At 36.8% G+C, this 21946-nt stretch overlaps 1 protein-coding gene across 7 annotated transcripts in view; it reads right to left on the bottom strand.

Moving 5' to 3' along the window:
• The window catches only part of gria4a (glutamate receptor, ionotropic, AMPA 4a), a 118389-nt gene that overhangs the window by 49586 nt on the left and 46857 nt on the right, over window positions 1-21946 (bottom strand). For 5 of the 7 annotated variants that reach the window (XM_084127357.1, XM_084127356.1, XM_084127355.1 and 2 more), the window contains 6 exons: window positions 17078-17131; window positions 16272-16430; window positions 14085-14252; window positions 12101-12205; window positions 11864-11971; window positions 1566-1772 (listed from right to left, as the gene is read on the bottom strand). In XM_084127357.1, coding sequence (XP_083983483.1) covers window positions 1566-1772; window positions 11864-11971; window positions 12101-12205; window positions 14085-14252; window positions 16272-16430; window positions 17078-17131 — 801 coding nt within the window. Of the gene's footprint in view, window positions 1-1565; window positions 1773-9243; window positions 9426-11863; window positions 11972-12100; window positions 12206-14084; window positions 14253-16271; window positions 16431-17077; window positions 17132-21946 lie in introns of those variants that run through there. The other 2 variants (XM_084127359.1, XM_084127360.1) reach the window with 2 other exon arrangements.

Below are 21946 nucleotides of genomic sequence, written 5' to 3'. Positions count from 1 at the left end.
TGTAAATTACAACTGTTTGATCTTTCAAATTGTTTTCATTTTATTTTATTATTCCAGCAACCACAGATGCCAATTTTTCTGTAAAAACAACTTTTTTTTTACAGCATGGCTGTCCATTATCCTGTCATTACTTGCTAAATAAATAAACAGTGGCGATGAGCTGGAATTATTTGAATATGTGTAAAATAAGGACACAAGGAAAGACATGAAACCAGCACTGGTGGTCAATAGCAATGGTGAAATATACCAGTGGCTCAGTGGTCATCACACACAAACGCTTAATAATTTAGTTTAACACTCTGTTCTCTCGTGAAAGGTTTATCCGTTGTCGTTAAATCTATAAATCTTCCTGTGGAGATTTTGAATGCCACTGTGACGTTTGCGACCCTCTTATGGAGCTCTTCAGAGAGTGTATCGGCGGATGAGAGTGTGTGTTGGGATGAGGGTGTTTAATGGGGCAGAAAGATGTGCATCTGTACTCTCCCTGAGCTCATTAACACTCCACGGCAGGAGCATTTGCCTTTCGCTGTTGGAGTCGCAGCGAGATGTCAGAGACGGGACGCACCGGTGACTGATTTTATGTACTTACGCGCTGAATAATGGTGTTAATACTTCTGGCCTGCGTTTAAAAGAGAAAACGCCTTGAGTATAAACCAAACGCAGTGTAAACAGTATAAACCAAACGCAGTGTAAACAGTATAAACCAAACGCAGTGTAAACAGTATAAACCAAAGTCCCTGACAACAATCTTAGACACCTTCAATTCTGGCGGAGGATTTACACACTGAAATTAGAGAATGTGCTGTTTGTTCATGGAAACCAATTTCTTTCTCTGCCTAATTTTCTTGTTTGTTCCGTGTTTTGTCTTATTGGTGGGAAATTAAAGATGCAAATTGACTTACAATTAAATTAAATTAAATAGTTGTCTGCAAACAATTTGAGCAAACATACGCTAATCCAACTAATCGGCTTTTGTAAACATGTAATGCTTTACAATAAGGTCTCATCTGTGTTATTATGGTATTATTTATAGTATTTATTGATGTTTTGTATTTTTATTTTTATTTTAGTAATTTTATGTGCTTGTGTATTTTATTTTATTTTATCTCAGTTTTACTCATTTTAGTACTTATTAAACGTATTTATTTCAGTTAGTTGCCAATTTTCTTTAAATTTAAGTTTGAGTTTTTCCATCTAATATTTATTTTTAATTATATTCCAGCTTTAATTCAATTACACAAAACGAAACTGTATATAGTTTTTGTTTTAGTAAACCATAACAACAGCAAATATATTAGAGAGATCATGTGACACTGAAGACTGGAGTAATGATGCTGAAAATTCAGCTTTGATCGCAGGAATAAATTACAGTTTAACAATATATTCACCTAAAACAAGTTATTTTCAATTGCAATAATATTTTTACAATATTTGCTTTTTTACCGTATTTTTAATCCAATAAATGCAGCCTTAGTGAGCAGAAGAGACTTCAAAGACTTTTCAGCATTAGTTTAAATATGCATGTATCTTAAACACACACACACACACACACACACTCTTCTCACCCCGTACACCAGCTCCCCAACCATGCCGTTCCAGATCTTCGTCTCTGGATCCCTGGCTCCGTACTTCCCATCCGGAACAATGGAGATCTTGTACTTGATTCCAATGTGCTTGGCGATCTCGGACGCCAGATCCACGCAGTATCCTTCAAACTGGTCGTTCCCTTCATACATCTCCCAGTTCTTCTTATACATCACGTACGGTCCTTCCTAAACACACACGGCACACACACACACACACACGCACGCGCACAGAGAGAGGTGGGTAGGGATGGTCAAGCTGACCTCAGAATTAAACTGTATTATTGATTACACTTTTAAAAATGAAGGTTCTTTGGAACATTGGAACTTTGGAACACCAACTTCTTATTGAGAACCATTTTTGGTTTTATAGGGTTCTTGAGAGATTAAAAAGTCTTTGTTTCATTCTAGTTTCTTCACATCAGTGTTCTGGTTTTTAGATTTTTTACTAGTATAGATGGTTATCTAAAATGTTATATAATAAAAATCCATTTATTATTCAATTTAGTAACTTCATTAATACACACTCATAAACATCACATGAGTTTGTTGGGATATACATTATACATACATGAATGAGTGTTCCCTAAATGCAGTGTACTTACTAGTACTCTTGTGTAGGACACTCATTAGGGGCCATGAATGACCAACAAGATTACCACTAGAAATCAAAACATTTATTTGAACGATTTCAACACATTTATACAAATGTCTGTGAGAATTATGAGGACATAATGCAAAACACTGATTTCATTAAAACCATTAGAGTGCAGTCACTATAATCAACTGGTCAATGATGATCAAATGATATAATTAGAGCAAATTACATTAAACAAGTTCTTATTGAAAATAAAATAAAGAGAACATCTCTATCATTCAAAACATTAAAGCACCGTTTAGACACACAAACAACACTGTAAATGTCAAAGTACATTCATTTGACAGTCAAATATTTTACAGTGATTATACATGGTTTTACATGTTCTTTCAGTTGCCACATTTTCTTTCACTTTGATATGGAAACTCATTCCTCTGGATATGAAGGCACATGAGAGCAGAATGTAAACATGATGTTTTAAGAATAAGTAAGTTTAAGACAAGTTTTTTTAGTTTATGGATCGCATGTGTGGTGTACTGTCGGAAATAATTTCTTTTTGTCCCTTATTGTGTATAAATAGACGATAATTGTGTTTCGAATGAGTATACTTGAACTAGTATACTTTAAACAAATTATTAATTTATATATTTACCTTATATACTGAACAAAATTGTGTTTGGAGTAAATATACTGTGATTTCTTTTTATATATATATATATATATATATATATATAACATATTTATTTCTATATGTACTAGTGTGTGTATATATATATATATATATACTAGTACATATAGAAATAAATATGTTTTTACTGAACAAGAAGTCTTAAGTTTAAATATACTTGTAATTTATTTTTAAATGAATTATTAATGTAAATATTTACTAGTAAATTAATAATTTATTTAAAACAAAAAATAAAGTATATTTACTGAACAAAAAGTGTATTTGGAGTAAATATACGTGTGATTTATTTTTAAATAAATGTATATATTTACTAGAAAATATATAAATGAATAATTTATTTAAAAATAAAATACAAGTGTATTTACTGAACTAAAAGTGTTTGGAGTAAACATACTTGTGATTTTTAGTTTTAAATAAATTATTTATTTTTATATTTACCAATAATTATATAAATAATTTATTACTGCACAAAAAGTTTAAAATAAATATACTTGTCTTTTTTTTTTTTTTTACATATTTACTAGTCAATATATAAATATATGATGGAAGAATAGAAGAAAGGTGGAAAGCACTGCAAATTACAACGATAACACATTATACTATACATGAGACTGGCGCTAATTGCGTTTATCTGTGGTTATTGATGTCACCGATGCTGTTCATAGATATAGATATCCAAAAATGATATCCACTTTTGTATTATGCATATAGTTGCTAAACATTTCGTGTTCCACAGAAGAAAGTCACACGGTTTGGAACGGCATGACGGCGAGTGAACGATTCCTTTAAGGTGGAATATTCCTCTAATGGGTCGTTGAACTCTGAACGGGGAAATGAACTGAATTATGACTGAATAATTCCACTGAAAGAGTCTCTCCACGTCTGAAGCGAATGGATCGAAATGGTCCGCTTCTCTTCCAGGTGAAAAGGACATTAATGCGAGAAAAGAGAATGAATGTGTGTGTGTGTGTGTGTTTGACTGGAACAGCTTATTCTCGTGATCTCACAGGCTTCAGTGTAGATAAATATGTTCCTGTCTGCAGGCGTGGAGTTAATGAACGTTACATTGAAGAAACACGCCTCACATCTCCTCGGCCTGGAGTTACACTAATTACAGCTATCAGTTACTCAGCAATCTCTCTCTCTCTCTCTCTCTCTCTCTCTCTCTCTGTGTGCCTGAAGCCCACGTCCCACCCATCAAACCATACACACACACACACACACACGCTGCATATCTATCACAAACACATCTGGATGTGTTGCTTATGCATGGAGATATGCTTCTCTGCATCTGTCACACTCACGCTCGATCGACTCGAGGACTCTCATCGGATTAATTAACGCGTCTATTTGTGGTAAAAATCGCCTCGTTTGTTTGTGCTCGCATTGTGTAATTACACAGTCCTCGTTTGAAATGCCATTCGCAACCAATTCTGCTAATATAACGCAACGGATATGTTTAATGAGGAACAAAATGTTTTATTTATTCAGAGTTAACGTGGCTGTGTAAAGTGTGCGTTTCATATCAGATTGGCTCGGTGTGAGTTTGCAGTGCATTGTGGGAGATCTGAAACGCCAGTGGCGAACACTGTTAAGAAAAAGGAGAAATGTGGAGGCTGAAGGTCAAGCTCATCTCCATGTGTCCCAATGGTGATTTATCATTTTTCAAATTGATCATTATTTGCTGTTATTGCCATAACCTTTTTTTTATTAAGGTTAACCGGCATTAAATTGGCAAGATGTTAGAAAGTCTGCATTAATAACACACAGATTGCCCCTTCGACCTTAAATATTTACGTATATAACCATTTATATTTCATATATATATATAAGTCCCTATGAGATTTGAAGTTCATATTCTAATATTGTGCATGTAATTACCATAATTTTGAAATGACAAAACGTGACTTTCTACACGTCTACGGCACCATTATCAAGTACAAGTAGGTTATACACTCAAAAAAATAACTCTTTGAATGAACATAAAAAAATCATGGAAATGATTTCCACATGATTAACTTGCTTTATTTCAGCATTATGCAATTCTGTTATTCCAATTTAATGTACTTACGTTGGGTCAACTTAATTTATTAAGGTTGATTCAACTTATTTACTATGGTTGGACACAGCTTAATTTAATGTCAACATTTGTCAGCCCAACTAATTTGCAATGTTTTGGACCAACTAATTTACTTAATTTGCATCCAACTTATGTGACTGTTATTTTCATCATCCATTAATATTTCATTTATTTTAGTGACACAGAATTAAATTGATAGACTACAGCTAGCTATTTGCTAGCAGTAGCACATATTAGCATCTTAAATGCTAAGATTTACATGCTCCTTCAACCAAAGCAGTTAAAAGTAACCAAATCAGTCCACAGCCAAACAAAATGCTCCACACGTCTCCACAATGGTAACCCACTGTAATTTAAATGGTTCTAATAATTCCAATGTAATTGAACATTACACACAATTACACACTATCAAGTCTTCCCCTTTTCTCATTTTCTCAAAAAAACAACATAAAATAACACTTAATTTTAACATTTATTCTCTCTTAATTCAACCATATGCAAAGCATGCTGGGAACTAACAAGCACTGCCCAGTTTCAGTTAATGCAACACAAATCATTCATGTAATCCAACACAAACGGATTAAGTAACCTTAAATTTTACATATTAAGCAGATTGAACACAATCAAATTAAGTTAGGGCAAAATGGCAGTTGGCGTCGCGAATTTTTTACTTAACATAAATGGTTTGTGTTTAGACAACACGTTAGGATTTTGTACTGTTAAGTTGAGACATAATTACGTGGACCTTAATAGAAAAAAACATTTCAAGTCAACAAACACAATTATTATAAGTAAACTAAATATAAATATATTATGTAAAGTGCACAACCTTCCTAGTTCATTTTTTTGAGTGTATAAGCTTATAAATCATAATTACGAACTCTACTACGACGACGTGAGCGCTTTTTACAGGCTGAAACCTCGTAATTACGCTAATTACAATATGCGTGCGCACACTTACAGTACAGTCACATGAGGTAGACCAATAAAATATTTCATCTTTTTAGGTGTCTTTTTATTGTTTTTGTTTATTATTATTTTTAAATATTCTAATTTTACATTTTTACAATTAAATTTAGGAAGTAATTATTTTTAGTTTCATTGTAAACTCGTTTTTCTCAAATAAATCATATTTACTGAATGAAAATTACTTAAATATTTTTTTAAATACAAGAAAAAAGTGCCTATTTATATTTTTATTAGTCAATATGATCAATAAACTACAAGTATATTTACAGAACGAAAAGTTTTCAGAGTAAATATACACACAAAAAAATACTTAAATATATATTTACTAGTAAATATAAAAACATAGTACAAGTGAAAGAATAGATGGCAAGTGTGCAGCACTGCAAATGATAAAAATATGAAAGTAAACTATTACTTTGAAACTATAACACCTTTTTATAGTTGAACTACCATTTTAGTTCAGAACTGATTTTTTCGTCAACTCATGAACTCAGTTTGCGAAACCCTGGCCTATAAAACTGATTAATTCGCTATTTGGCTATTGGTTAATATTAACCAATAAATCTAAATAACATCAGCTGAAAAGTACCATTGTTTCAGAGGTTGTAAAAGTTTTGATTTACATTTTGATGAAGGGATATTACAGTAAATAGGTGAATTTTGATTCCATGTTTACATTTTCAGCAGAGTTTAATATCTGTTAAACATTATTTAAAAATCAAGCCGTTTTATCTCAGCTGTTTAGTTTTCTGCAATTAAGTCTGATGATCCATACACACACACACACACACACACGCACTCTCTCTCACAAACACACACACACACACGCACTCTCTCTCACAAACACACACACACACACTCACATGCATGCATGCACACACACACGCTCACATATAGGCATGCATGCACACACACACACACACACAGACTCCCACACACTTAAGCCACTATATGTGTAACCAAGGATGACATCCACACCAGGAGAGAGAGAGAGAGAGAGAGAGAGAGAGAGAGAGAGAGAGAGAGAGAGAGAGAGAGAGAGAGAGAGAGAGAGAGAGAGAGAGAGAGATCAGGCCTTTATATTCTTTGTAAAATAGCCGTGACTTGGCGTAAAAAACTATTTTGTGATTCTGTCACTGTGACTCTGTACACTCGCTGCTTCCCGAAGGCTGTATTTGGCAATGAGATTCAATAAGGTGTCACAAACGTTAAACTAATGTGCTTGAGAAGTTTTGGAGGGAACTCCGAATCCAACAGGATTCAGGCATTAAAGTGATCATTACGACATTTACATTATACGGTTCGAGTGATCCCATACAGTTTTTGTCTCCCGTGTGGCACGGATCGGATGTGACCCACGAACGTGTAAGCAGGGAAAAAAGCTCATGGATTCGGATATTCTCAGATCGTTTTCAGGTTTTATTCATATGTGGAAACCTGAAATGAATCAGATACGTGCATGTGTGTCTGCCATGCCAGCGGAGAGATCGGAGATCACCTCAACCGCGATCACATGACTCTTTTCAGCGGCGCAGTGGAGGACGAAGCCTCAACCCAATGCTTTTCTGACCTTTAAAGATGCCGCTGAATTTCATTTCGTCTTCGTCCATTTGCAAATCGCACTGTTTTTACTTCCTTTCCGGCTTAAGCTTTTCCGGGTCAGTACATCTACCTTTAGTTACGCTATATACTGTCTATGGTTACGCCAAGTGTATCGGATATAGTCACTTGGGCATCGAGATCTGCAGTGTAAATGCGGCCTAAAATTCAGTGTCAATTCAGTTTTGAATGATGTATGATCCTGATTAATATACAAACATGCTTGCAATTCAAAGTTTCAGGGCAATTTTGTTAGGGGATCATATCATTGCCACGTGAATTTCAGGTAAGAGACTGTTTGCTCCAGGGTTATTATCATTAACTATAACTAAAACCATTAAAAAAAATAATAATTTAGAAGTAAAATAAAATATATCAAACTTAAACTTATTTTATTACGCTAGTTGCCTATAGGTATCATTTCTCATTTTCTTTTACTTTAACCAAAAATAAAATAAAAATAACAATTATAAGCACTATATAGGCATATACAAAAAGAAAACTTCTTTGAAAAACACAACAAAAATATTAAAATGAACTAGAATAAAAACGGAAAATAAATGAATTAAAATATTACACTATAACATGAACTATAATAGAATATCATTGATACTAAAATAAGCAGTGTGATGAAGAGAAAGGAGTCTCCATCCTGGAGTTTCCATAAACACGGAAAACACTCCTCAGGGAACCAGACCTCCATGAAACATGATGTTTCTCAGGACATTTAAAGGCAACATAAAATCCATAAAGTGCCACAATGCTCCATCATTTTAGAGTGAATAATAATATTTTATGTTTTAGGGTTTGATTGAATCGTTTGCTATGATATTATTGGTTAATATAATTTTTTTTCCACCCATGCGACTATGGTTATGTCAGCAGAAAAGTCAATCAAGTTATTAAATTTTGATGAAAGATTTAGAAATGTTTTTTCTTTAGAATAACGTGCACTAAATTGTGACAGTATTTATTTTGAAAAAAAATTTTTTTTTTTTGTTTTAGTCATTTAGTTCATAAAAATCATTTAGTTTTTAAAATGTTCCTGGTGCTGTAATATTAAATATTTCTGAGTAAAGCTGAATATCATTTTGGGAAATAATGAATGGTAGGGCTTGTTTTTATTCATCTGGATTTTATTGGATCATTGCTATTAGGGATGCATGATATATCGCCCATCCTATCGGTATCGGCAGATATTTCATACAAAATATATTTTTTAATAATCGGCCGATAAATATTAAATAATGTATTATTTCCTTAAACTGAGACTTTTGTTTTTGTAATCAGGCTCTCTAAAATTATATAACAATTTACATTTTGATTTATAGTCCAATATATCGGTTATCGGCTTTCAAATATAAAGAATTATCGGTTATCGGTCTCAGACAAAATGCTAATATCGGTGCATCCCTAATTGCTATTATTGGTTTGTATCAATGACCTTTTTTAGCAAGAAAGTGGTTGCAATAGGTGGAGAAAATGATTACATTTAAAGATTATAAAAACAGACGTTTTTATAGTATAGAATATAGTATCATGCACAATGAGAGCAGGGACATTTGTTAAGAAAGAAACTTGGGTCAGTTTCGATTTCATGATGCATTTAAATGTCAACTGTGTAATTCATAAAGCAAGGGCAGGCAGTCACAAAAAGACAAAACGAAATACCCACAAAGCTGCTTTTTACACCCTTAGCCTTGCACCTCGGGTACGTGGGGTGAATGTTAGTGAATGTGTAACGCTGCAGTCCCAGCTGAAGGAGTGTGTGAAAACAGCTGAATCATGCACTATCTCTGATGTCTCACGGCTGTCTCGTCCTCTTCTCTCTGCTCAGTGTCTGAACAGCGGATTCTTTAGCAGTGACGGAAACGATGATGATCCTGCAGAGGTAAAATTCTCCATCGCCTTAAAAAGCGCACGGCAGAAAAGAAAAGAGAGAAAAGGAGAAAGAGAGAGAGAGAGAGAGAGAGAGGAGGAGCCTGCTAAGGTATAATTTTCTAGCGCTCTTATTCCCTATTTAAACCCTTACAGAATTCACCACAGTAACCATAGTGTCCGCCAAAATACCAACCAAAATTATTTTACAGCATTTAAAATTCAGAATATACAATACTGAATACTGAATATACAAACTTTTAGAAAAATAGACATAAAAAACAATAATGACATTAAAATATTAAAGCTTAACTAAAAAAAGAGGAAATAAAGTTTAAAAAAAGACATACACTGTTTTTGGATTGGATTTGCTCTGTTTATTAATATTTGTATTTATGTTCTACCTTCTTTTAATTCTATTTTTTTTTTTTTTAACTAAAAACATTGACGTAAAAGATTGACAGTTAAAGCTTAGCATAAAAAAGAAGTAAGAAAAAGTGTGCAATTTCTTATCTTAATATGTTCTATTTTCTTTTAATTCTAATGTTCAGATTTTCACTAAAAACAGTGACTGAAAAGTAGGGTTGCGAATCAAAAACCGATTGGAACTGGAATTGGATACTTGCGGTCAGGAATTGGATACTTGTTATAAAATTAAAATTTCGATTCCACTTATCGATTTCTGTCTGTGCGCATTTTAATGTGGTTTTAAACCATTCAAGCCAAAGAAGACACGAAAGAAAACTCAATTCAGTACATGAATACTGAATTGACTCTTCTTGTGCTTGAATGGAGAAGTGCACACAAAACGATGTCAAAATATCCTCGTAAACACAGTCAGTTGTGTCTGAAGTGAACGTAAACAGTTGAGAAAGAAAACGCACGTGTAACAGTATATTGGATCCGTGCAGCTCTTAAAGTGACAGCAGCCTAATAAACCTGCTGCCGTCTGTGTCATTACTGTTAATCAAAGAACAAAAGAAACAGAAAATCACTCACTGGTCTTGACTGAATAACTGAACTTTTTTAATAAGCATTAATCTATATTTTATTTATTAAAAGAAAACAGTTATTTTACTTAATTTTACTTTTTGATTTCAATTTCTGAACTTTGTTCAGTTGTATTTTTTTGTGCTATTGTTAATTTGCTTATTTGTTCTTATTGTATTGCTGACTGTTTACTTGTCTTAATTAATGTTTGAAATTAATATTAGTTAGTCTAGTTTATTAGTTAGTGTTCTTTAGCCTGCTGATTTGTGTTCATAGAACAAAAAGCCAGAATAAATATGTTTGGTATCTAAATGTTTGACTACTTCTTCTTTCTTTTTTTTTGCATATTTGAATCGAAAAATCGATAAGCAGAAGTGGAATCAGAATTGCTAAATTTCAAACAATATCCAATCCTACTGAAAAGATTTGTTCAGATGCCTCTTTTCTAAAATATGAACTGCTAATTTCAATTGCTTAAAGGCTCTGAATTTTTAGGGCTTTAATACTGGTGTCTTTCTAATCGATTTTTAGCTTTGAGCTTCAAACTGTAGAAGATTCTCTATTGGAGAATCAGAGGTCAGGTAGCGACTCAACTTTTTTGTTAATTCCCCCTGACTTTGAAGCAACTTTTAGCTAGTTTGAAATAATCTGAGCCTGTACGTGGGAGGCTCTCATGGTCTTGGCAGTGACCAGTGAGCTTCTTCTGTGCGTGATATGGCATTCCTGTAGCTTAAAACAGTAGAGTCAAGGTCATGGGCTCCATTGCCAGAGAATGCATGAATGCAATGCAAGTTCCTTTTGGGTTAAAAGCGTCTACCAAATGCATTAATGTAAATGTAAATGTTCTCAGGCTTAAGAATTGACATCGAATGCAAAATCACATAGCGCATCTGAATATTCGTCTATACATTCATTCTGTTATAATTGCTTGCATGGTGCTCCTGTTCGTGTTTCAGCAATCCGTGACAGAATAGGATGGAAATGTCACAAGCAGTCCTTCAGTCTGTCATCTCATCCATTATTTATCGCTGAATGTGACAGACTTTCGACGTTTCAGCAAAAACAGTCGGTAGGTATGACACCGCTGACCAAAGTCAAGCTGTTTTTAGTCAGCTAGTGGGATGTTTCCTTAATAACTATGCTGATTTGTTGGAATCTATGGTTACTGTGGCGCATTTTTAAGGGAAATTAAAACATCAACCTAATACTCATTTGTAAACTTCTATCTTCAGTGTAACCCCCTTGTTTCCTTATCTATGGCATAACTGATGAGTTTAACATGATAACTGAACTATTGCACCATCAGCTCTCTCTCTTTCTCTCTTTCACTGGCTCGCTTTCTTTCCTTGTTTCTCTCACCAATACAGTCAGCAAGCAAGTTTTATTCAAGTATGTCTAACTGATGGAATATGTCCTGCTCCCTCTAGATGGCGCTATGTGTGTAAGACTGCAGATGTTGGTGGTTGTGAGTACATTACCATTATAGTCGTGACGATAACCGTCCTGTTCTCCATAGCGGAGTCGTTGCCCATCGATAGCTCATTCTGGACCAAGACCAATTTATCCAGGTCGTTCCAGTAACCGATCTGCAGATGATAGACGAGAGGGTAATCAATCCAGTGTGTGTGTGGGCTTCTGGGTGAATTTACGGCGTGTATCTGTATAAATGTTGCTTGTGTGTGTCTAAATGCATGAAAGTGTGTTGTGTGTCTGACCTTGCGGGGGCCGTTACTCTTTAGCTCAAAGACGTCCATGGTGTAGTTGACTCTGCGTCCATAATGATCAAACTGGATATTCCCAGTGAGACCATGGATTCTCACCTTTACATACACAAACACACACACACACAAAGAAGTATTAGTAAGACAGTTACACACATCACTTTTGGTAAGCATGGAACAAAAAGTATCATTTATAGCTATTTATTTTGCTGAGTGGATAAAACCTTTAAGATGAGTTAAAAGTAGTGTCAGAGTGATTAAACCAGTTTGCTAGCTAATTTATGCAACAGTTTTTGCATCTTGCAGTTTTAAAGCCCCCATGAAGTTCCGCCAAGTCCTCTCTGTCATACAGAGTCCCACCCACTCTCACCTTTCAAGGAAAGCCCCGCCCACTCCCACCTGCGTATAGTCCCGCCCACTCTTACCTCAGTTTCACCTGTCATAGACAGCACCCGTCCAGTCTTACCTGTCAGACAGCATCTTGCCCAGCCTCACCCGTTATGTTGAGTCCTTCCCACTCCCACCTGTTGTACAGACTCCTGTCCACACTGACATTTCAGACAGCATCCTGCAGTCTTACCTGTCTTAGAGCCAACCCACTCCCACCTGTCCCACCCACACTCACCTTTCAGACAGTGTCCTGCCCAGTCTCACCTGTAGAGTCATGCCCACTGTTACCTGTTACAATAGTTTGTTGTATATAGTATGAGTGTGTGTAGAATGAGTGTAATCTGAATGTACCACATTCATATGCCACATTTCAGAATCTCACCGGATGAAGGTCATCAGGTACTTATGCCAACTCGCTTATGAGTACTGTAAATTCGGACATAATACTTTTGTCACATGATTTTTGTCTACTATATAGTAAGGAAGTATGCGATTTCGGATGCAGCCATTGTCACCATTGATACAGAGTCCTGCCCACTCTCACCTGTCGTACAGATTCCCACCCACTCCCACCTGTCGTACAGAGTCCCGCCCACTCCCACCTGTCGTACAGAGTCCCGCCCCCTCTCACCTGTCGTACAGAGTCCCGCCCACTCTCACCTGTCGTACAGAGTCCCGCCCACTCTCACCTGTCGTACAGAGTCCCGCCCACTCTCACCTGTCGAACAGAGTCCCGCCCACTCTCACCTGTCGTACAGAGTCCCGCCCACTCTCACCTGTCGTACAGAGTCCCGCCCACTCTCACCTGTCTAACAGAGTCCCGCCCACTCTCACCTGTCGAACAGAGTCCCGCCCACTCTCACCTGTCGAACAGAGTCCCGCCCACTCTCACCTATCTAACAGAGTCCCGCCCACTCTCACCTGTCGTACAGAGTCCCGCCCACTCTCACCTGTCGAACAGAGTCCCGCCCACTCTCACCTGTCGAACAGATTCCCTCCCACTCCCACCTGTCGTACAGAGTCCCTCCCACTCCCACCTGTCGTACAGATTCCCTCCCACTCCCACCTGTCGTACAGAGTCCCTCCCACTCCCACCTGTCGAACAGATTCCCTCCCACTCCCACCTGTCGTACAGAGTCCCGCCCACTCCCACCTGTCGAACAGATTCCCTCCCACTCCCACCTGTCGTACAGAGTCCCGCCCACTCTCACCTGTCGTACAGAGTCCCGCCCACTCTCACCTGTCGAACAGAGTCCCGCCCACTCTCACCTGTCGAACAGATTCCCTCCCACTCCCACCTGTCGTACAGAGTCCCTCCCACTCCCACCTGTCGTACAGATTCCCTCCCACTCCCACCTGTCGTACAGAGTCCCTCCCACTCCCACCTGTCGAACAGATTCCCTCCCACTCCCACCTGTCGTACAGAGTCCCGCCCACTCCCACCTGTCGAACAGATTCCCTCCCACTCCCACCTGTCGTACAGAGTCCCACCCACTCCCACCTGTCATACAGATTCCCGCCCACTCTCACCTGGCTCACAGCATCCCATCAGCTCTCATCTGTCTTCCACAATCCCACCCGCTCTCACCTGTTTCAGAGTTCGTTCCATGTCGATGCCCTGATTCCAAGGAGCAGCTGGGTTGGCCAGGCAGTCTCCAGCATTGCCTCTGCGAGAGATGTCGATCTTCTGTCTGCGCAGATTTCGAAACGCCTCCGCCATTACTAGCACACCATCATACGTCAATGATGATGTGTACTAAAAGGGTAAAAGGAATATTTTATGTAAATTCACACTACATTATCCATGCGTCCTATTTACAGTCACATATCAAATGTAATGCTGAGCTGTCGTAGTGCCTAAAGTAGATGTAAATGCAACAGAGAGGGCATTCTAGGTGAGCACATTGATTATTGCCTCCGCCTGCTTGCTTGTAAGGCTGTGTGCGTAATGCAATGTGACAAAACTGCAATGTAGCGATGCCGCTACTTGTTACTGGAAAAGCTATTTAGCTGTAAAGCAGTACAGATGTTGCAACAGAGCAGTAAAGATTCAGAGAGATTGCTGGGGAAAGCAGTGCAGGGATCTCATCATTTTTCTCTTCCTCACCAACCTCACCAATAATAAAAATGTATTTTCATCCCTTATTTCCATAAACAAATACGAAAGCATGGCTATTTGCATGAGTAAATCCGGCCCAATAAGACAGAATGAGCCTCAGCGGCTGCGTCTGCACTGACACAAGACATTATGAATGAACTTGATCAGCGGAAATGAAGATTTATGGTTGTAGCAGAGGCATAATAACATCCAATTAACATTGAGGGAAAGACAGAAACAAACAATAATCATTAAAGGGGGAGTCAGAGTGTGAGATGCAGAAAATCAAGAGCGCTCAAGAGATGGAGGTGGTCAAGGATCTTGCCTGTATAGTGTGCTCTAATAAACCTGTAAAGATTGGTTTGATGTTCTCTGATAATTTATAGCAGGGACTGCAGGATGGAAGTGCTAATCAATGGGAGTAGAGAAGGATCTCCATGTTCTCAACAGAGGGGAAAAGCTACTTTTTTTTTAGCTGATGCAGCACAAAATCATCTTAATGAGTAGATTTGTACTGTTTTCCAGTTAGGGAGAACTGTAATAATTTTGTGTGGTACTGCATAAGCTTGATGGTGCAAGCATTTCACTCACACTTGGTCCTCACATTTTAGTATATATATATTTCATTGTGGCCCATTTTTTTCATTTTTTTTGTTGTTGTTGTTAAAATGTTACATTTTTCAATTAAGGAAAAAAGCAAATGTCACTTCCTCCCAAGGCTGTGAATTTGTCTCTTGGATAATTAAAATGGTATCCCAGTCACCCTAGTGAAAAAAAAAAAAACACTAATACCAAAATTTATTTAAAATGCATGATTCATATCAGTAAATTGAGACTTGGGCTACTGATATAAATATTGTAATTAAACTTTATTTTGGAGTACTTCTTTACTGCACAATGCAAATTTCATAATACTAAGCCTAAATGTGTTTTAATACCACTATTAGTAAGGATAGTATGATCTCTGTATAATATCAGTCTTAAAATGCAAGATATTTAAAGTATACTTGCAATAGTTACGTTTTAGCACAATCAAATATATTCAAGTATATCTTTAGTTGGACCTCAGCACTATTTCCGGAAACTTAAGTGTATTAAGTACAAAATTAATTGTTCCAATTTAGCAGACTTAAAGTACAATTGCAAGGTTTTTATATATTAAGCACATAAAAATGTAAATGTATTTGTAGTATACTTTAGCATTAAATAAATGCATTTCAAATACATTTTGGTATATTTATTTTTCACTAGGGCATCAAAACAATGTAAACATTGACTTCATTTCACACATTTCCCAACAGACGGGTTAAAATGCGGCTCCGGCTGCAGTCCGTCATGGCGTAATTGACTCTAATATCACTGGGCAGCTTCTCATTGGCTAAAGCTTGACGGAGAACGTGTCCTGTCACAGTCTGATTGGCTAAACATCTGTGACTGGAATTCTGCCACATGTGTCTGACAGTATTACAGCATCAGATTTGCAACCTGCTGTTTGCTGAGCAAAGAATGACGAAAATGAATTATTCATTAGTGTTTATAGCTCAAATCTTTGAGCTGTTACCTAAGTCTTTAAAAGCATGTGCACGTAATGACGCTCTCAATTGGTATTGTTTGTTATTCTGGTTTATTGGTGTTTGCACTTGGGTTTAATTATGTTGTGAATGTATTTGCGTTTACCCTGGGTGGGCTCTCAGATCCTGGATACTCCCTCTGGTCTAGTTTATTCCAGCGTTGCATTAGTTTGATCACCATTGGTTTACTGAAATCCACCAACTGGAAACCGGTTACGTTTGCCCCGCCGTGCATAAACCTCTCAAGAGAAATATCCTTAAAACCCTGTCAGGGGAGAGAGGAAATTACAGTGATGAAGCCGATTCACTGAAAAGGCGGAGATGGAAAACGGGAGATGAATTGAACGAATGTGAGGCAGAGTGAGTTATAACATATCTTAATATCCCACATGCTGACACACTAACAAATGTCAACACAGAGTTAAGGCACAGCACAAATAAGCAACGATAAATCAATCGTAACAAAGTGCAGGTTCAGCGGTCCATCATAGTCAGAGTCTCCGAAAATGAAAAAGACGGCAAATTCCCTGAGACTAACCACCATTTCAGATGAATCTATCGCCCAAGAAGAAAAAAATGTGAGACACCATGTTTCTAGAGTGTTGAGGATGTGGTTTCAAAGTAACAAAGTAAAAAAGGAGGTCTCTGTGATATTCTGTGTACATTTTGCATCTGCTCACTTAAAAGTAACAGCACGCATGATTTGAGGAATGTCTGGAGCGCAAATGATGCCAAACATGCCAACACGTAATTCTAGTCTGGGGTTTTATTCGGGAAAATAAAGTGGCTCAGCTCCATCACAGAGAATTACGGCCAGAGGACACGCTGTCCTCTGCATTTGTTCATTTCCTCGAGCGCTCCATCACTGCCGCTCTCTCTCACTCAGCTGGATAGACCAGTGCCAGGACTCACCAGGTTAGCGACGATGTAGTGGTATCCTTTTACATGTTTCCCCACACTCACAATCTGAGAGAGAGGAAGAGAGAGAGAGAGATATAAGGAAACATTTTGTGAAAGTGTGTGTGATATAAGCATTGCATTTACAGTTTAAGTCCCATCAGACATTCAGAAATGCTTTTTAAAGTCACCATGAAATCAAAATGGACAATTGTTGTTTTTATGGAATATTGCAGTTTATTATAAATCATTTATCCTTAAATCCTTGTTCCCTTGTAATCTTGAATCAAAATAACTTCCCCTGATTCTTGCATCTCTTCTCTGAGGACGAGGGCGGGGCCAAACCTGTCACTCACATGAGATCCACCAATAGCAAGCCATAATCATCCAATCAATTCCCCACGGACAAAATCAAGCCCCGCCCTAAAAAAATAACTATTATTCATCACAATAGGGTATTGAAAAGACTAATTACAGTTCAAATTTGAAGAAATTCATAGTTTTAACCTGACAAAGCCTTCTTTGAAAGTTTAAAATATAGTTCATATGAAGTTTTTATATTTTATTTGAATGGATGGATGAATGGATAAATGCATAAGTGAAATACAAATTTATAGAGTGCAGAAGTTGGATCCCGGAAGTCGGAAATCCAATGCATTTACTCCGTAGAGGGATTGATTTTTAAAGATAACTTATAAACCTTTAAAGACCGACCTACTCTGAGCAACGAGGTTGTTAATCCATGCCGTATATGTTTTTGTTGTAGACATTTGCCTGCATTATTTCAACCCTATTTTTTTTTAAATAATCCTGTTCAACGGCAGAATTCCTGGTTAAAAACTACATTACCCATGATTCTGCTAAAAATCCTCACCAATTAGAGAATTGAAACGTGTGTGTGTGTCCATATACAGTCATGTGAAAAAGAAAGTACACCATTTTGAGTTCTATGGTTTTATGTATCAGGACATAATAAAAATCATCTGGTCCTTGGCAGGTGTATGTATGTACATGTCATATACCTGTACATCATATTTAAATTGATCTTTATGTCAATAGTTGTATATTTATCTATAGGGGTTTTTTTCTATTGTTACTTTTTTGCTTCAAATCAAAGTCTGTAATGTTATGATTCTCCTCGTAGCTTACTGGTTTGGTTCATAGCTTATAACAATTTAACAAAGACTTTTTAAAAATCCCTATGGGAGAAATGAATGGAGAAAATAGTTCCGGAACCAGCGCTGCTGAAAGAGTGCACTCTATTTCTTTGAATTACAATTCAGAAAATTACTCTTCTTTTTGTGTTGTGGCCAATTTGATTTCAAAATTACACTCGTGGTTTTATAAGAAGCCACTTTCTTGTGCTTTCAGAAGTCCAGTATGGTGTATTCATGCTTGAGTTTTAGAAAAGTCTAGAGGAAAAATTTTAAAAAGTAAAAAAAATAAAATGATATATATATATATATATATATATATATTAAATGTGTATAATCAAAGTTAGATTAAAAATAAATAAATGAAAAAAATGTGATTTAAAATAAAAAATAATAGTTATTAATCTGTTAAATAGATTAAACCAGATAAAAAAAATAACTAAACATTTTGATAAAATTGAACAAAAATAAACATTTATTTAAAATTAAATAAATAATACATTTTACAGTACTATAATGACTAAACAATTTTATATATTAAATGTATGTAATCAATAAGTTAGATTAGAATAAAAATTATTAAAATAACCATAATAGTTATAAATCTGTTAAATAGATTAAATCAGATAAAAAAAATAATTCAACATTTTGATAAAATAGAAAAAAAAAAAAAAAAAACATTTGAATAAAATTAAATAAATAATTAATTTTACTGTGCATTACTACAATGACTAGAAAGAAATATTATAAAGTAACTTAATTTTAGATTTATAATATTACTTTGTCATTGTTTGGTTAAATTTCAGGATGATCATATGTGACCCTGGACCACAAAACCAGTCACATGGGTCAATTTTCTGAAATTGAGATTTATACATCATCTGAAAGCTGAATATATAAGCTTTCCATTGATGTATGGTTTGTTATGATAGGACAATATTTGGTCGAGATACAACTATTGTAAATCTGGAATCTGAGGGTGCAAAAAAATCGAAACATTGAGAAAATCTCCTTTAAAGTTGTTCATTTATGTTGGCGATTGTGCTGCATTCACTCACACAAATACATGTTTTATATATTTACAGTAGGAAATTTACTAAATATCTTCATGGAACATGATCTTTACTTAATATCCTCATGATTTTTGGCAGAAAAGAAAAATCGATAATTTTGACCCATACAATGTATTGTTGACTATTGCCACAGATATACCCGTGCGACTCTTGACCGGTTCTGTGATCCAGGGTCACATATTTGGGAGTCCGTGGACCGTGGCATATAAAAGATGGAAAAGCCCTGGTCTAGCGTGTAACCGGTGTCTGTGTGAGATGCCAGATCCAGGAACACGCTGGCAGGACTGGCAGCTCGTGTAGAGACAACATTCTGTTGATGTTGTACCTGACGATGTCCAACTGCGAGACGATGTGTGTGTGTGTGTGTGTGTGTGGTTGTATTTGCCAAATCTACTGTCAGGCTGATAGATGGGCACCTTTCGAGGTCTTGCCCGAGGAACAGACGGACCGTGCAATAATCAAACACACCGAGCAATCTCAGAGTTCATAGATCAGACACACTGAGAGCTGAGCTGTGACTCCAGCATCATTACCGCTGATACACATTACACCACAGCGCTAATGTACACCAGCCATCATAAGGTTTTCAAAGAAGTCTCTTATGACCAGCAAGGCTGCCTTTTTTTCGATCAAAAATACAGTAATATTGTTCAATTATTTCAGTTTGAAATAGCTGTGAATATATGGTGAACTGTAATTTATATGGATAGTAATCCATGGCTCTGTAATTTTTACGCATCTTGCAGTCGCGTCGCGTCTAGTGCGGACAGACAAATTAACTTATCGCATCGAATCTGGTTAGGACTGCGCTCCTTGTCTTTTGCATGTATTTTCACAGCGATCTTACGCATTTATGAACGAATGGCTCATTTTAAAATGTTCCCAGTCTACTGACATATGTTAAGACATCTGCTTTAAACATTACAATTCTCATTATTCTCAAAGTGAACTTTCGTTAACTTTACAAAAAGTAAATCCACTTCACCAGCTAATTACTCTTCAACAGCAATGCCATAGAGATATACAGAGCGACCGGAAAACCGGAAGTTCAAAGACAATATTCTAAAGATGGCTGCGCACTTGTTTACTTGTTTCCTAACCAGACGCGATGCGATAAGATTCCAGCGACAAATAATTTGTCTGTCCTCACTAGACACGACTGCGAGATACGTCAAAATCAGTCAAAACCCACAGACAATCAGAGCAGCGTGAGGGCGGAGTCAACCAATCAGAACAGCGTGAGGGCGGAGTCAACCAATCAGAGCAGCGTGTGGGCGAAGTCAGCCAATCAGAACAGCGTGAGGGCGGAGTCAACCAATCAGAGCAGCGTGTGGGCGAAGTCAGCCAATCAGAACAGCGTGTGGGCGAAGTCAGCCAATCAGAACAGCGTGTGGGCGAAGTCAGCCAATCAGAACTGCGTGTGGGCGGAGTCAACCAATCAGAGCAGCGTGTGGGCGAAGTCAGCCAATCAGAACAGCGTGTGGGCGAAGTCAGCCAATCAGAACAGCGTGTGGGCGGAGTCTCGCGGCGAGTGCACGGCACCAGAGAGTAATTTCGACGGCACTCGCAAGAAAATGGATAAGTAGCTACATAATCAAATTCACAAATATTACACCATTATTAAAATACATAGGCTACTGAGTTACTAAAACAATATTAGTCAAAGAATACACTTGTTTGTTCACAGTTTGAACGTTCTTGTTTCCATTTCTTTAATTTCAAGATCTAAGGTGAATTATATCCATTGTTGCTTTTACAGCTACAAAGCTGGAGCACTAAATGACATTCAAAGTCACATTACGCGCTTTTAACATTAAATAAAGCACATAAACAGTGCCTGAGATTATCATCGCCACACTTTGTGTTTGTTGTTCCAGCGCGACGTCGCAGAAAAATAGAAACCGTTTCTAAAATAGACTCGTTGCGACTGGTTAGGACAAAAACTCTGATTAACACGGAAAATAACCTTTTATCTATAATGTGTGTGTATTTCATCAGTGATGTGTGACACAGTCACTCCTCTGGCCACTTTGGTGGGTTGAGTTTTATATATAATATACATTTTTCAATGATTGTCTTTTTAAAAAGGCATCTGAAATAATAAACTAAGTGCAAACTAGTGTTGTCAAAAATATAGATTTTTCTATACATATCGATACTGGAATATCTGAAACTCTTCCGCAAGAAAACACAATAGCTCTTTCTCTCTCTCTCATCTCTCTCACAGCGAGCGACACACAAACCCGCCTCTCCTCACTCACTCAATTCATTTGCACTGGATGAATATTGTTGGTGTTACAGGGCTTGAATTTCCGTGTGGGATTGCACGTATTGAGAATAATATTACTCATTTCCGCAGATTTTCTGCTCACGCCCAAAGTGCAGCACATAAAGACACTATATTGGTGATATAAAACAGTGTAACGGATCCGTGCGTCAGCTCTTAAAGTGACAGCAGCCTAATATACCGGCCGCCAAAGATGAGATAATATTAAAAATATCTATTTTGCAGTTTTTCCCCATGGTATCGATGTCAAAATGGTGGCCAGTGGAAATGCTTAGTGGCTGGTAACTTTGGAAAACCACTAGTCACAGTGGCTGATGAGCAAACACGTGAATGTCAAGCCCTGATACTGACATTTTAACAATACAAAAGC

Source organism: Abramis brama (assembly GCF_963993115.1).
Source record: "Abramis brama genome assembly, chromosome: 10".
Classification (NCBI taxonomy): Eukaryota; Metazoa; Chordata; class Actinopteri; order Cypriniformes; family Leuciscidae; genus Abramis; species Abramis brama.
The sequence above is the reverse complement of the archived record's forward strand: the minus strand, read 5'-3'. Positions and strand labels throughout refer to the sequence as shown.